A 16,043-nucleotide genomic window follows, 5' to 3' on the forward strand; every position below is an offset into this window, starting at 1 on the left:
TTTGACAGTGATTATGTGAAGTATTTATGTATGTTTAAAGGAAAGAAATAGAGAGCTATTTTACTTATCACTTAAGGGCTTCTGAGTTAGGTAGAGTTTTCCCTTTTTATTAACCAAATTAATACATATTTATAAGTGCAAATAATTGGAGAAATATAGAATATAAAAAATATAAGTGTATCTTTTTCCATCCTGCTACCAAAAAGTAAATCGTTTTCTATGGCATATATGTTATACACTTCTTGTATTTATATCTTTTAAGAGAATTACACAATTCATAGTGTTCTACATTTGCTAAGTTAATATTAATAACACCTTTCCATATATTTACATATTCAATATTTCAGATATTTTTATATTTTTTCTCATTTTATTATATTAAGTAGAACTCCCAGAATAATACCGTATAATAACAATTATAGTGGACTTCTTTTTCTAGGCACATAAAGGGCCCTTTGCATTAGTATGCTCAATATATTATCACCTCTTTACTGAGCAGAAAGGAGGATGCTTTGGTAGTGGAGAACAGTTTTTCACTCTTCCACAAATGTATCTCATGTCTGCCACAGTTTTCACCATAGCCTCTGCTGAGTCTATACCATCATCTAGGGATCAGCAAGGTCTCAGCGCCAAAACCTGTTCTCCCATGATATTGCAGGTGGTGACATGATCTGTTAAGGACTTCCCTAATGGATACCATTTGTGATTTTTTTCCTTTTGCTAATGTTGTCTCTATTCTCTGATCCCTTAGCATATCCCTAGGTACATCAACAACCTGAGATCCACACAATGTTCTGCAAATTTTAAAGGCAAAGTCTATCAAATCAAAGAAATAATAATTCCTACTTTATGTAAAATGTCCCTCCATGTGTCAACTTAAAATAGAGAGGATCTAAAATAATGAAGAATCTTAACTTAGCAAAAGGAAATTGAATAGAAGTCAATAGATGTGAGAGTGGTGACAGTGGAAACTGGAAACAAACTAAAATATTGAAGTTGTAAGCACTTATACCTGCCCAATTATAAACTGATGCTTTTAACTTTGAATTATTCTGTTTGAAATGCATATTTTTAATCTTTCTGTCCATGGAGGAAAGAAATGTCTTCCAGGAGTTGGGGGCAGGAAAGGGTATTCTGATCTTGAAATAATGTGACAACATTTCCAAAATGTGTTTGCTCTAAAAGATGCCTTCTAAGCAAATGTTTGAAAATAGGGACTTCCCAGGCGGTCCAATGGTTAAGACTTCGCCTTCCAATGCACGGGGTGTGGGTATTTTTATTTATTTATTTATTTATTTTGCGGTACGCAGGCCTCTCACTGTTGTGGCCTCTTCCGTTGCGGAGCACAGGCTCCGGACGCACAGGCTCAGCGGCCATGGCTCACGGGCCCAGGCGCTCTGCAGCATGTGGGATCTTCCCGGACCGGGGCACGAACCCGTGTCCCCTGCATCGGCAGGTGGACTCTCAACCACTGCGCCACGAGGGAAGCCCGGGGGTGCGGGTTTGATCCCCGTTCGGGGAGCTAAAAGCCCACATGCCCTGCAGCCAAAAAACTAAAACATAAAAAAACTGAAGCAACATCGTAACAAATTAAAGACTTAAAAAAAATTTTTTTTGAGAAAATAGTTGCGAACATGAAATTTCCATTCATAAATATGAGACACTCCGTTTTGAAACTTATTTCCTGAAGAGTGCATTTTGACCAGAACGAATGTGTGAGTTATATGTGTGAAAAGCTGAGAAATTGTAAATATTATCAGTTCTGGTTAAATGTGTGATTTGCCTGTGAAAACATTTTTTTACTATCAGCTTTGTGTATCCCAAAATGAACTATAGTTCTCAAGTATACTGAAGTAATATGGACATCATTCGAGGAAAGTAAAATGCCATCCTGAGTTAAATCATGTCTAAAGTCGTGACTTTTTTTCAGGATAGTTTTTCATGAATTTTCCCTTTCAGGGATAAGTATGATCTTGATAAACTGAATCAAGCAACATATCAGGGAGAAAAATAAAGATACTTAAAACAAAATACACCCAAATAATTATCAAGAAGTTTCTCCCACATGGGACTTCCCTGGTCGTCCAGTGGTTAAGACTCCATGCTCCCAGTGCAGGGGGCACAGGTTCGATCCCTGGTCAGGGAACTAAGATCCCACATGCTGCACAACATGGCCTAAAAAAAGAAAAAGAAATTTCTCCTACATATAAATTCTAGAGGGAGAGACAAGGATGGATGGGGTCTTTTCAGCCAGTCAAATATTCTACCTAGAAACTGATGCTTCAGAATCAGGAAGGAGAGGGAATCTATCACAACTCCCATTTCAGTCAAATTCCTGTATGAGGTTTCTTGAATTAATTTGTACAATTCCAAGTTTGGCAACTTTTATTCTAAATGTTTTGTTTTAAATCCAAAAGTATAGTGGTAAAAGTATATAATATAATAGAACTGCAAGATGTATTATCTCTCAATTTGGGCATTTCCTTATTTGATGTTGCTAATTAAAATAGAAAAATGTTTATTGGTAAAATAAGTCATTTATGAGCCTTAATTCTTAAAGATGGCCATATGTTTTATCTCTGTCAAAATCAAGAAAATTATTACAGAAGATGCATTTGGGGGACATGGAAAGGGCATGTTTTAATCCATGCAAAGAGTCAGTTATTTCTTTTCTTTTTTTTTTTCTTGGCCCCGCCGCGTGGCATGCGGGATCTTAGTTCCCCAAGCAGGGATCAAACCTGTGCCCCCTGCAGTGGAAGCGCTGAGTCTTAACCACTGGACCGCCAGGGAATCCCTAAGAGTCAGTTATTATACTTAAGCTGAAACAACTTAAATTTCTTATGAATAAAGTTTTCTAAGTGTTCTCTATTTGCTTTTAAACAAAAAAGCGATAATGTCTGGCTTGATATCTGGAGAACTAAATGTAAATGATAACACGAGATAATAACGGAAATATCTTTTGAGGGGCGATTTTGTGAAGATTAGCTGAATTTGTAGATATTGTTCTACACAAAGTTGCTCATTTAAGTTTTCAGAAATGTAATTTTATTTCTTTCTCTAATAATTTTAGCATGATTTGATTGTGTTTTAATGTTATATTAATTTAGTTCTAACTTGACATTCCTGTTTTTTGGAAATTTATGAAATATAACATTGAGGTAGAAATATGTGTATATGTTTGTGTACATATATATATGTATACATATATATAATATATGTGTGTGTATATATATATATATATATATATGTGTGTATGTGTGTGTGTTCATCCATATGTAGATGGATATATATGTGTGTATAGACATCAATAGAGAGTTCTCTAAAGGTCTCCCTAGAAACTGGAATTCAACTAAGGTAAATATTAAAATGTTTTAAAATGTTTGTGTGTGTGTGTGTGTGTGTGTGTGTGTGTGAAAAGTAAACAGGATCAAGTTATGACTCTAAGGAAACGTTGTTTATACTTTAATCACCCAAAATTGTAAAAGCTGGGGAATTTAAGGTAAAACTCCCTTAATAAGGGTTTGTCTGTTTTATCTATGAGTTACTATTCTCTATTAGTTGCATGAGCATGCCATCTGAGGAGGTAAATGCTCTGGCTTCATGATCCTTAGTGTTTCCCGGGATGAGGTTATATTTTTCTTTAATTTTCAGAGATATTTGTATTACATTCAGATGATTTGAACACCCTGTTCGGATCTATACTCTATAAAATCAATTTTAAGTTTCTTAAACCATCATGCGAGAGGGAAATGGTGCATATTTGTTACATGATGCCCCATATTTGCACTGTGTATTTTTCTCCTCATCTTATCCTTTCGGAAAAAATCCTAAAGTAGGAAAGAGAAACATAAATGCAAACTCTGTGCATCTTTGATGAAACTAGGAAACATCTGAAAGCCCAAACCACAAATAGGAAGTGTTGCCCATAGCAGTGAGGATCAAAGCAAGGATGGTCACAACTGCAAATCACAAAGACACACGCACAGACCTGGCAGAACACGCAGTGAGTGGGCACGTCCAGAAGTGCAGAAGAAACATAATTTAGTTTGTAGTAATGAGAACAGAGTCCATGGGCTGCAGGCCTGAGCTTCCTTGAAATGAGTTTGATGCTTACACAAGTAGAACTTGCAGAGCTGACCAAGAAATCCAACAGACCACCATCCTGCAGCAAGTAATTTCAGGGAGGAGAAGGAAAACTCTGCGTTGTTAATTGCTAAAGAAAAGAAAAGAAGTCACACTGAAAACTCTGTGTTGTAAGGAGAATTCCTGCTAGCCTGGACCATTGCCCTGGCTCATTCACCATACAGTGGATCTCCTCCAAATACAGCCCAGAAGAAATCACCTCTTTCCATGATAAGCAACAGTTTTAAAAATTGTACTGAACTTAGTGAATGGATAAAGAAGACGTGGCATATATACACAATGGAATATTACTCAGCCATAAAAAGGAACGAAATTGAGTCATTTGTAGAGACATGGATGGACCTAGAGACTGTCATACAGAGTGAAGTCAGAAAGAGAAAAACAAATACCATATACTAACACATATATATGGAATCTAGAAAAATGGTACTGATGAACCTAGTGGCAGGGCAGGAATAGAGACGCAGACGTAGAGAACGGACTTGTGGACACGGTGGGGAAGGGGAGGCCTGGACGAATTGAGAGAGTAGCATTGACAGATATACACTACTATGTGTAAAATAGATAGCTAGTGGGGAGCTGCTGTATAGCACAAGGAGATTGACTCTGTGCTCCTGTGATGGGGATGGTGGGAGGGAGGCTCAAGAGGGAGGAGATATGGGGATATATGTATACGTATAGCTGATTCACTTTGTTGTACAGCAGAAACTAACACAACATCGTAAAGCAATTATACTCCAATAAAGATGTAAAAAAAAAAAAAATTGAACAGAACTTAAATAAAGTTACCCTAAAAAAAAAGGAGGAAAGAAACTAGAAAATTAAATGGCAGATGGCAAGCTCCTTCCTCCATTAAAAATTTTTTTCTTCCAGTTTTGTTGAGACATAATTAACATATAGCACTGTATATGTTTAGCATAATGATTTGACTTGCATACATCATGAGATGATTATCACAATAAGTTTAGTGAACATCCATCGTCTCATAGAGATGCAACGTTAAAGAAATAGAAAAAAAATTTTTTTCTTTGTGATGAGACCTCTTAAGATTTACTCTTAACAACTTTCATCTATAACACACAGCAGTGTCAATTATATTGATCACGTTGTACACTACATCCCTAGTACTTATTTAACTTATAACTGGACGTTTGTACCTTTTGACCACCTTCATCCAATTCCCATGCCCCGCACCCCCCTGCCCCTGGTAACCACATTTTTAATTACATTTTACAACTGTGTTGTGTAAAGAATATATTAACATCATATATTAAAACGTTTCTTTTACCTAAAAGTTCTTTTTTTTTTCTTCTGATTTTAAAAAAACTAAAGCATTGTCATGGGCCCAGAGAGGATTGTGGGCCCCAGGTACTGTCTCTACTAAGCCTTAGTCCGCCCGGGAGGATGCAACAGCGCTCCAACGAAGGACGACAAACAAGGCTCAGCTGTGCGCCAGCTCCTCGAGGGCAGGTTCTTGTTCGTTCTTGTGTCCCTAGCACCTCAATGGAATAAATGTGCTTATTCTCCAAATATTCAGTACCTACTCTGTGACAGGTCCTGCACTAAGTGCTGAGGACACAAGGATAAGATGCTGCCCTCGCCCTTCACGTTGGTTTCACCGCCAATGAGACTGTATCTATTAGGAATCGTTCAGCTGCAGGGGAAAATCAAGTACATCAGATAAACTAAAACTAGGGTTAAACAAAAAGCATATTTATTAGTTCACATAAATGAAAACGTCCATGGTAAACCTGGTTTCGGGATTGACTGAATTTAGGGATCAAGTGACCATAACAAAACAACAGTGAAAGTTAAGCTCTCATATGCCTGGCACAATTCTGAGCCTTTTACATGTACCCACCCATTTAACTCACAACAAACCTGCATGCTAGGTAGTATGATTAGCTCCATTTTGCCCAGGAGAAAAGTGCAGTATTCAACTTCTCTCTGTTCTGCCTTCCAGACTGTAGGGTTTCTTCTCAAATCCTCCTAGTGGACCCAAATTTATTAGTTATTTATGAGAGAAAAATTCACAAGAATTACTAAGAAAGAATAGGCAGGACTTGGTGACTCATTGGTTACAGGGATTTCGGCGGGTGGTGAAATTCAGTTCTTTGATTGTAAAACTTTCTAAGGTGATTGTAACACTTTCTAAGGTGATCAACGGGGGGGAATCATGACTTTTGAGAAAAGAGGAGCACAGTTTTAGATGTGTTCAATTTAGTGTGTCAATCAGACACTCAGGTGACCAGTTTTTATTACATATCAGGTCATTCCAAAAAGTCACTTGAGAAACTTACATAATAAGAAATAATACAACAGGATAGAAAAAAAAAAATAAAAGAGGAAATCAGGTTAGAGGGAACGACTCCTCTGTAATTACTGCCACCCTACTGGATAAAAGGTCCCATTTCTGGGGCTCTTATAGGACCTTATATTTCTCTCATTATAGCACCTATTTAAAACTTTATTACAATACCCAGCTTAATATAAGTTCCAGTTTAATATAAGTTCCATGAGGGTAGCACTCCTGTCCGTGTAATACACCATCCATCCCCATCACCTAGCACAACAAATATCAAGTGAATGAATGAATACATGAAAGACCTTATTTAATCCTCCTAACAGACAGACCTGAAAAAAGAGAATTCCCCTTCACCAGCAATAAAGTTCAGCTGTGAAGACGATGTTTTTTCCATGTACTTTGCCACCTCTCTATTTAACATGGATACAAATGAACTAAAACAATTCACCAAAGAAAGGCCAAGATTGGAAGGAACATATCACAAGGAATGACTGAATAAAAGCAGCGATGTTTAGCCTAAGGAAGAGATGGTGGGAGAAATCCTACATAAGTCAGTCCTGTGTGCCCTGCTGGAGCTGGACTCCAAGGACACGCACATCATAAAAGTAAAGGAATTTTGGTGTACAGATGTTGCAGAAGTGAGGCCAACTGCCACATATGGGAAACCATAAAGACATATTGTGATCTTACAAAGTTTCCTATCAGTTAAAGTTGTCCAAAAATAGAGTTGCCTAAGAGGCAGTGAGTCCCTTGTCACTGGACTTTTTCAAATACAAGCCAGCTAAGGATAGGCTGTAAAATGGTAAAGGATGTTTAAGTGTTGGAAATGCAGGTGGATTCAATGGCTTTCTAGTTCTCTTCAATGCGGAAGTTATATGATTCAACTCTCAGTAAAGGGAAGTCAAAAGGATCTCCGGTACTTAACAGAGGAAGACACTTCCTACCAGGAATGTAGTCTTACCCATGCAGGAAGAATATCACAGCAGAAAAAAAGCAGGCAGGTTGGATAACCCCGCCCATTATCTTCATCCTGTTTTCACTATTCCTTTTTCTTTTTTTTTTCTGCTTTGGTTCTTCATTGCTGTGCGCGGCTTTCTCTAGTTGCAGTGAGCGGGGGTTACTCTTCGTTGTGGTGCACGGGCTTCTCACTGCGGTGGCTTCTCTTGTTGCAGAGCACAGGCTCTAGGCCCACGGGCTTCAGTAGTTGTGGCACGCAGGCTCAGTAGTTGTGGCTCGTGGGCTCTAGAGAGCAGACTCAGTAGTTGTGGTGCACAGGCTTCGTAGTTGTGGTGCACGGGCTTAGTTGCTCCATGGCACGTGGGATCTTCCCGGACCAGGGCTCAAACCCATGTCCCCTGCATTGACAAGCAGACTCTTAACCACTGAGCCACCAAGGAAGCCCTATTCTGTTTCGTTACACTTTAAGATTTTACTTCAGTTTCCCATGTAGACTTTCTTGCAGGATGGAAAATGTTCTGACTAGCTAGCTAGATTATTCTGGTTCACTTACCAGTTAGACTTCTCAGGGAAATTCATGAATTCAGCACTCAAGTTAATCAGTGTTTTCTGATTAATCCCTTTCAGCCTAATCATGCTGGAACATATAATAAATTTGCATTTCTGACCTTAAAAACTGAGAACGAGTCTCTGAATTTTGGTAATCCACCAGTGTGCCTCCCCCCTGGTTAAAGCAGCCACCTAAATGCCACATATGCTGGATGACAAGTTGGATCTCTGTGTCAGTGTCTCCATTCCCTTTAGTTTATAGTAATAGTAATAATAATGATAGCAGCGACAATGAAGAATGCAATGTCACGAAGAGAACTATTAAAAACTGAAGTCGCTTTTGTTTTAACTTGATTTTTATTATTTGCTGTGGTAGAAGCATCAGGAAGGAATAAAAAGTAACATCCCCCATCAAAGTTAGCCAAGCCTTTGGATTCCTAGGGGTCAGCGTCCAGGATCTCTGAGCCTTCGTGTGCTTCCCAATGAGCTATCAAGCTATTTTATGTGAGAAATATGCAATTGAGCTCTCAATTTTGTGCGGGGGTTGAAAGGGGGAAATTGGATTTCCAAGGATTTGAAATGGAACAAGGGTTTATTCTTCTTTGGGGATAGAGAACTGAGCCTGTTCAGACCAGCCCCTCAGTGATGGCAAAACCTTGAAATGAGTGGTTGCTGGGAAGCTGAATGGTCTGTGCACTAAGGTTTGGAAGCCTGGAGGAGGAGCCCTGAATCTCTCCAGAGGAAATGGAGCTACCGCAGAGCCACCCTCCATGGAAAGACCTCTGGTTCAGGGCACAGAGCTTGACAGGCCGACCTCGGGGTTGTAGGATGAGGCACCAACAGGGACACTGGTGCCCCAACAGTGACATCGTGTGGTCATAAGGAGCAATAGCAGCAGAGATATACAGTCTGAGAGACACTGAGCCGGTGTGAACCCCCTGGTACAACTGCACAATCTAAGGAAGTGGAAGAGCCCTAAAGTGACTGGAAACAGACTTCCTACCAACTGTAGCAGGTAGGGGCTTGGCCTCTTCTAATTGAGTCCATAGAAATTTATTTAAAACGTCACTGTTGAACTCTGGTCCCAACGTCCTCATTTAAAGCACTCATCCTCCCCAGTAATTATCTGTACCCTTAGTGTTTTCTTTTCTTCAGAGCCCATAACCAGAAGGCCCTTCTAGTTCATACATTTACTTGTTTTTATCTGGCTTATAAGTTTCCTTCTTTATTGCCTGTCTTCCCCTTACTAGAATTTAAGTCCACGGAGGCTGGGATCTTGTCATTCTTGTGTGTCATTGTATTCCCAGCTCTTAAAATAGTGCCTGGCAGACCCTCGGAATTCAGGAAATATTTGTCAAATGAGTGGACGAATGGATTATATACCTGAAACAAACTATGTTCCACGTACTGTGCTAGGCACTTAACATCATTTAATCCTCGTATCAGCCCAGTAGGGGCTATCACCATCCCTTTGAATAGCTGAGGGAACTACGAACCCAAATCATTAACCACTGAGCTCTACTGCCCCTCACCATTCCTGTTTCCCATCCCTCTAGTTACCTTTTCCAAGAACATCCCCTCCTTTTCCTCCTTCAGGTTAGGTTGTGTCCCTTTCCCTTTTCCTCTCAAAATAACCTATGTATAACTATCACTGCACTTACATCAGTCATTATATGTTTGTATCTCCCTACACTCTGAGCTCCTTGAGTGCCTCAGAAGGGACTGTCCTCTTGGTGTTCACGAGAGATACTATAGGGCCTGGAACACAATAGGTACTCAAAGTATTTTTATACAACAATGACTGAATGAATGGGTGGATGACCCCACTCCTATCCCGAGCCAACCCCCTCCCACTTCTCCTTTTTTCTGTGATGCTCGCGACAGCCTACTATGCACCAGGCACGGGAAATACAGAAATGAATAAAACAGTCTCTACTGCAAAGAAGCCACAGTCTAGTGGAGCTGGGGTGGTGGCGGGAGAGTAATGGCAAACAATCACCATTAGTGCAGTTAGCGCTGAAGCGTGCAGGTGGTGCTAGGAAGAGAAGCATCTGGCCCTAAAACAGGGGTACCTTGCTGCCTTTTGTAGGACAGTAGAGATGAGAGTGGGAGCACACAGCTCATCGTGATTCAGTAGTAGAATGAGGGGAAGTGGCAAGAGGTGAGGCTACAAAAATGGGCAGGTACCAGCTCATGAAGGGCCTTGAAGGTAACATTCAAGAACTTGGACTTTATTCTGAAGGTGATGGGGAACTATTGAAGGGTCTGGATCAGGAAGGTGATGTGATCAGATTGGCAGTTCAAATAATGGTCAGAAGAAAGACGAAGCCTGAAATAGAGCAGCAGCAATGGGTATTAAGAAAAGAGATCAGAGTTATCAGCAGGATAACTGTTTCCATGTGGTAGGGGAAGGAGAGAAAGGAGGAGCCAGTGAAGACTCCCAGGTTTCTGGATGGATGATGGTGCCATTCGCTGGTAAAGAAAACACAGAAGGAGGAGCAGTTTTGAATGATACATAGTAAGTGCTCAATAAATAGCTGTTGAGTTGAACTTAATTAAAAGGTAGAAGACACACTGCTTCTTTTGGACGCATTTGGAGTTTGGATTCCTTTTCAAATACAGCTCAAGACAGTGGTCTAGGGGGTATGTGGCCCATAGGACAGCCTCAGCAGTGGGAGTTAATGGAAGAATACTCAGAATGAGAAGAGGGCTAAGAACAGAATCTCAGAAAACCCAACTTTTAAGAGGTGGTAGAGGAAGAAGAGACTAAGGGGAAAACCACAAGTTGACAATTATTGAGCACCTACAGCAAGGGACTGTACTAGATGTTGGGAAAAAATTATGATTGTATGTCCCGAGGAGGAAAGTGCCGAAGGAGCGAGTAGCCAGAAGGATGTGTCTATGTGCCACTGGGGGAGAGCCCAGGATTCAGTGGAGAAATCACACAATGATCTGTTGGAAATGGAAGCCACACTCCAGGTTCCAACGTCTGTCTTATTCCTTGCATCGCCTTTCCCCCACCCCTTCACATGGAGTCCGGATTAGGTGCCACGACTTTTATTGACGGTGAGTGTAAGCAGGTGTGAGTGGCTGCTCTTTTAAAGGACACAGGGTGCTGGGCTTAAGAAGCCAGGAAGGGAGGGCCAGCGCTGGGCTGTGGATGCAGGATTCACTCCTTATTTGGGCGGGAACGCTGCATTCCGAGAGGAAGATTTATTTCGGGGCTAGGCATCGGCGCGGGGGAGGCAGGCAGCACCAGCCATTAGGCCGCACTCTCTATTTGGAGCACAGCCGCTGCTGCTTCGGCAGCCCCAGGTCTCCCGGGATCTTCCTCGGTATCCTGCGGAGGTTCTGGTTCCTGCTTAGACTCCGACTCAGGCTGGGCTTCCGGCTGGCCCTCAGTGCTCCGGCCAGGCCCAAGGCGAGGAGGCTTAACAGGCGTGGGGGATGGCGCTGCAGGCCCTTTCCGGCCCGAAAAGGCCCTTCGCAAGCTATGCACCAACCCGGCGCGCCGCAGCCGCAGCGCCCTGGACTCCACGGGCTCCTCCTCGTCTGAGCTCTCCCCACCTTCGCCCTCTGGCTGCTGTGGGCCAGGTTCGGCCTGGTCCGCCGGGCCTAAGGGCTCCGGCGCCTTCTGGAAGGCCTTGGCCGGGATTTCAGCCTCCTCCTGCAAGTGATGGACACAGCACTGGCCCTGGCAGCCCCCTATCCCGCACCAGCCTGAGCCTCCCTCCTCAATGACACCAGGGGAACCCACCCCACCCTTAGCCTCCGCAGCCCGGATGGGAAAGAAAAGGCAGGCGTGGGAAAGGGGTCGTGGGTTGGAGGGAGGTGGGGAGAGCTAGGGCAGGGGAACTGCAGAAGTTTGTGGAACCCGGTTAGGGACATGAGACAGGATGGTAGCCGCAGGGGCAAGAACAGGAGGAGGGAGCGAACTGTCTCGGGATGCACTTCCGCCACCGTTCTTTTCATCTGGGGATGGGCTGGGACTTGGAGCAACTGCTGTGGACGTGGCCTGGGCGTGGCCTGGGCGGGCTTTGATTGGCTGGGTTCAGGGGTGTGAGGGAAGGCTGGGGTTCGGTGGTGGGAAGCGCGCGAGGGCCTGGAAGTGGTTTCCACGAGACCGGAGGAGGGTAGGGTCAGGAATGTGGGTGTGGTAGGCGGATGGGAGGGGGAGCCCCCGGGTGGTGGCCCGCGGGAAAGGCCTCGATCAGGGGACGCCTGAGGTCACTGACCTTGAAGAGCAGAACGTGGAGCTTCCCGCGCGCCACCAGCAGCCCGTGGTTGGCCTCCAGCCGCTGCACCTGGGCGGCTCGGCGCACCGCGCGCTCCTGGGCGGCATCGGCGTGCGAGCCCACGCGCTCAGCCTTGGCCAGCAGCTGCGCCAGCGCGTTGCTCGTGGTGTCGTGGCTGCGACTCAGCGCGCCCAGGCGGCTCTGGATGCGACGCACGGAGCCCGCCAGGCCGCCCTGCCTCTGAGCCAGGCCCCCCTGCCGCTCGCGCAGCGCCTCCAGCATGGTGGCCAGCTTCTCCAGCAGGGTCACCACCGTGACGGCGTGCACCGGGCCCCTAGCCGGCGCTCCGGAAACAGGCCCCGGCTCCAGCGCGCTCTCCCCCATGCTCCCCGACTGCCCTGCCTGGCTCTCCCTGAAGCCGCCGGCTGCGCTCTGGGCTGGGGCCGCCTTCCCCGGCTCCTCCCCAGCTCCGGCCGTGACTCAGGCAGGCGGAGTTGGCCTTCCCGGGCGGCGGGAGGGAAAGCGGGGGGCGGGATGTTGGTGGTGGGGTCCTTCGAAAGCGCTCCCCCTTTCCGCCGCCCCGCCCCGGAGACCCGCGGGGAAGCAGGTTGGCCCGGGATCCGCCCCACCCCGCCCGGCAAACTCTCTGGCTCTGAGTGTGAGTTCCCTCCCCCACTCCAATTCCCTAGTGTGCCTCTTTCTGGAAAGTACTCTCCCCACTGCAGAGGGCGAGCCGTGGAAAATTTTGCTGTTTGCATCGAGTGGGCAGAGAAACTATGTTAGCAAAGCAAAGGGGTAACCAAAGGGCCTCCGCAGCCTCCTGCCCTGGCCTCCCACGCTTCAAAGGGTTGCGTTTGCGCCCCACGCTGGGCGCGGTAGACTGGGAGGTTCTTGGACATTCCGCTACCAACCTAAGACTGTTTAAGCCTGAGGCCTCGCTTTGGGACCCAGCAGGCCCCGCAGTGTGGACAGAGGAGGGGCGGAGGGAGTAAGGAGGCATCCTCTGGTATTTCCCTAATAGTCTTCACCAGGGTTTGGCCACAGGCCTCATTTCCTGCTTCTCTAGTTCCTACTGTTGTGTAGCATTACCCTACTTTCTTTCTTCTAATTCTTTCCCTCTCTTTCTTTAAGCCCATCAGAGCCTAGGTCCTGCACCCCAAGCTTGGAGGGCAGGCAGGACACCTCTTCCTGTGAAACCTTTAAAAGTGTTAGAGTAGGTTCTGGTATGTCTTTGTTCTTCTGGAGGCTAGTTGTGGCTCCCACCTGATGTTTTTTAAATTTTCTTTGGAAATAGGTGAGAATATCAGCTGAGAGTGAAGAAGATTTAAAATGGCTGCCTGGAGGGGGAGAGAGTGAACATAGAGGATCCAGTTAATGATGTGGGTAATGGATTCCTTATGTCATCAGTTTGGAAAACCCCACGCCTTGTCTCTAGCAGTACTTGGTAAACTGATGGTAGGCACAGAAATTCAAGCAATGCATTGATCATGATGAAGTCTCTCCTTCTGCCTCTCCTCACCCAATCTCTGAGGGCCACTTGATGACTGTGGAAGAAACTGTCATTCAGGGGATAGTTACGTGGGCCCGAAAAGACCTGAGGTCCGATTTACACAGAAGTACAGCAGAGGATGAGCAGTTATTGCCAGAAATCTGGTGATGCTAAGTTAATGACCAAATTCTACAAATACAAGTTCATGTAGCCTGACCCCCTCAGCCCCTTGGGGGCCTAATGGGAATCACCATCTCCTCCAGTGGATCTATATTTGCTCAGAGAGACCCATCAGGATGTGCCAGTTAAAATACTTTCAAACTAAGGGAACAGAGAACCCAGTTTAAAAGTTCTTAAACACAGGAAATCCAATTCAAACGTAATTGAAAAAGACCATGGTAAAGTGATGCTTAAGTGTGGGTCAGTCACAGCTCTCTCAACTATGCCCTCTACAGGTGTCAGCTTCATTTCCAGACGGGGAACAGGGTGGTTACAGCAGTTCCAGGCCGCACATCTCTGCACAAGATCAAGAGAAAAGAGGGGACCATCTTAAAATTTAGAACATTTATTTCCCAGAGGCCCCCAAGAAGTCTTCCAGTTGCCTTCCACTGAATTAAATGGCCATGCCAGAACCAAGGTCTATGGCTCTGCATTGGTGGGCTGGAGCATAAGTTCCTTAACCCATCACTGACAAGAGAGCTGATAATTACCTTTTGACAAAGTAGGCCCACTTCTACAGCAGGGTAGGGTCAGCTTGCCTAGGTGCACATGGGTGGTTTGGGCGGAAAAGTGGTTATCTATGTATAACATCTGAGTACTGCTAAGGATAGATAGTCAATCAAAAATATCTGCTACAGGAAGCCTATGAAAGAATCACTAGCCTTGAGAATTGGTACTAAAGAAGCCCAAAGCATTTGGAAACAAGAACTATATGGATAGATATTTTTCAAAGGCCTGCTGAATTCCTCTCTGGATGTGCAGAACAAGGATGACCTTAAAATTTAGCAACAAAGCCACTGATGATTCCACTGATCTTCCCAAAACTTCAACTATAAAAGCCATAGAAACTAGCAGATATTGGAAAATAGAAGCCCATGAGCTGCATAAAAATAACTTGGGGCAACCTAGAAGAATGCCCTGAGTCAAAAAAAGCCCAGATTGATGGAAATTATAGTAGTATGACCTTGATCACAAAGTATCCAAGAAAAAGCCATATTACAGTTTCCAATGAGGATGGAAAGAAGAAAAGAGAGCAAAGATGCAGAATGATACCCTCTAAGGCAGTGCAACCTGATCTTGTTTAAAGATTTTATTTTATCCATCAGGGATGTGACTGGGACCCACCCCCTCAAACTCCTTGGTATGGGGTTGAAAAATGGAAACCAATTGGTGTGGGTTTATCGTGTCACCCCAAAAATATATGTTCAGATCCTAACCTTTGATACCTGTGAATATGTTCTTATTTGGAAATAGGATCTTTGCAGATGTAATCAAGTTAGATGAGATCATGCTAGAGTAGGGTGGGCCCTTAATCCTATATGACTGGTGACCTTACAAGAAGAAAAGAATCACACAGGGAGAACACCACGTGACAATGGAGACAGAGAGTGGAATCACGCTGCCACAAGCACAGGAAAGCCTGAAGTGTCCAGGAGCTGAAAGAGGTAAGGAAGTATCCTCCCCTAGAAGCTTTGGAGGGAGCGTGGCCCTACCAAATTCTTTAAAACAATTGAAACAAAGGTATTGCCCGCCCTGCTTCTCAAGCTTCTTTTCATACATTGGCCTGTCCCCTTCCCAGAACATACATACTATGAGGAAGAGTTGTCTTTATTTTAAAAGAAATCACTACAGCTTTCATGAGGGCTGGACCTGCCTGGAATATATCTGCCTAACAAAGATGGACTCAGCGGTGGCCCCCTGCCTCTGCCTGTATCTGCTCTGGGTCCTTTAAGTGAGAGGAAGCTCAAGGAAACCTCTGAAAGAGATCAGGTTACAGTGCCTTAGATGATATCACTCAGCATCCTTGTTTTCTTTCTTTCCTCAGTGGTCAGGTGCCCCACTGTCTGATGTTGCAAAGATGCCCTGAAACGAAAGTGACAGAGGCACTGCAGTTCCTAACATCATACCTGAGGGGAAGAGGATGTTCAGTCAGGGCCGGGGACCAGCCATGAGGGATGCAGCAGATGGGGGCCTCCTGGAGTAGTAGTACTTTAGCCCATGACACGTAGTGAAATGTGTGTGATATCTCCCACTGAAACAAAGAACATCAACTAATGGGAGTGTTTGGGCTTTAGTGTCCAAATTTGCTCCACCTTGGAATCCTTATACACTCCACATCTTGGGTTATCCAAAAGGCCACATACTT

General features: G+C 44.4%; 1 protein-coding gene across 1 annotated transcript; it reads right to left on the reverse strand.

Moving 5' to 3' along the window:
• Nucleotides 1–10,995: 10,995 nt before the first annotated feature.
• Nucleotides 10,996–12,604, reverse strand: CAVIN3 (caveolae associated protein 3). Its single transcript, XM_065883038.1, has 2 exons — nucleotides 12,190–12,604; nucleotides 10,996–11,621 (listed from the first exon to the last, which is right to left on the reverse strand). Exons 1-2 carry the CDS (start codon nucleotides 12,571–12,573, stop codon nucleotides 11,217–11,219), a joined length of 789 nt encoding a protein of 262 aa, XP_065739110.1. The 5' UTR covers nucleotides 12,574–12,604; the 3' UTR covers nucleotides 10,996–11,216.
• Between the last annotated feature and the right edge of the window lie 3,439 nt (nucleotides 12,605–16,043).

This window comes from Phocoena phocoena, chromosome 8 (genome assembly GCF_963924675.1).
Source record: "Phocoena phocoena chromosome 8, mPhoPho1.1, whole genome shotgun sequence".
Taxonomy (NCBI): domain Eukaryota; kingdom Metazoa; phylum Chordata; class Mammalia; order Artiodactyla; family Phocoenidae; genus Phocoena; species Phocoena phocoena.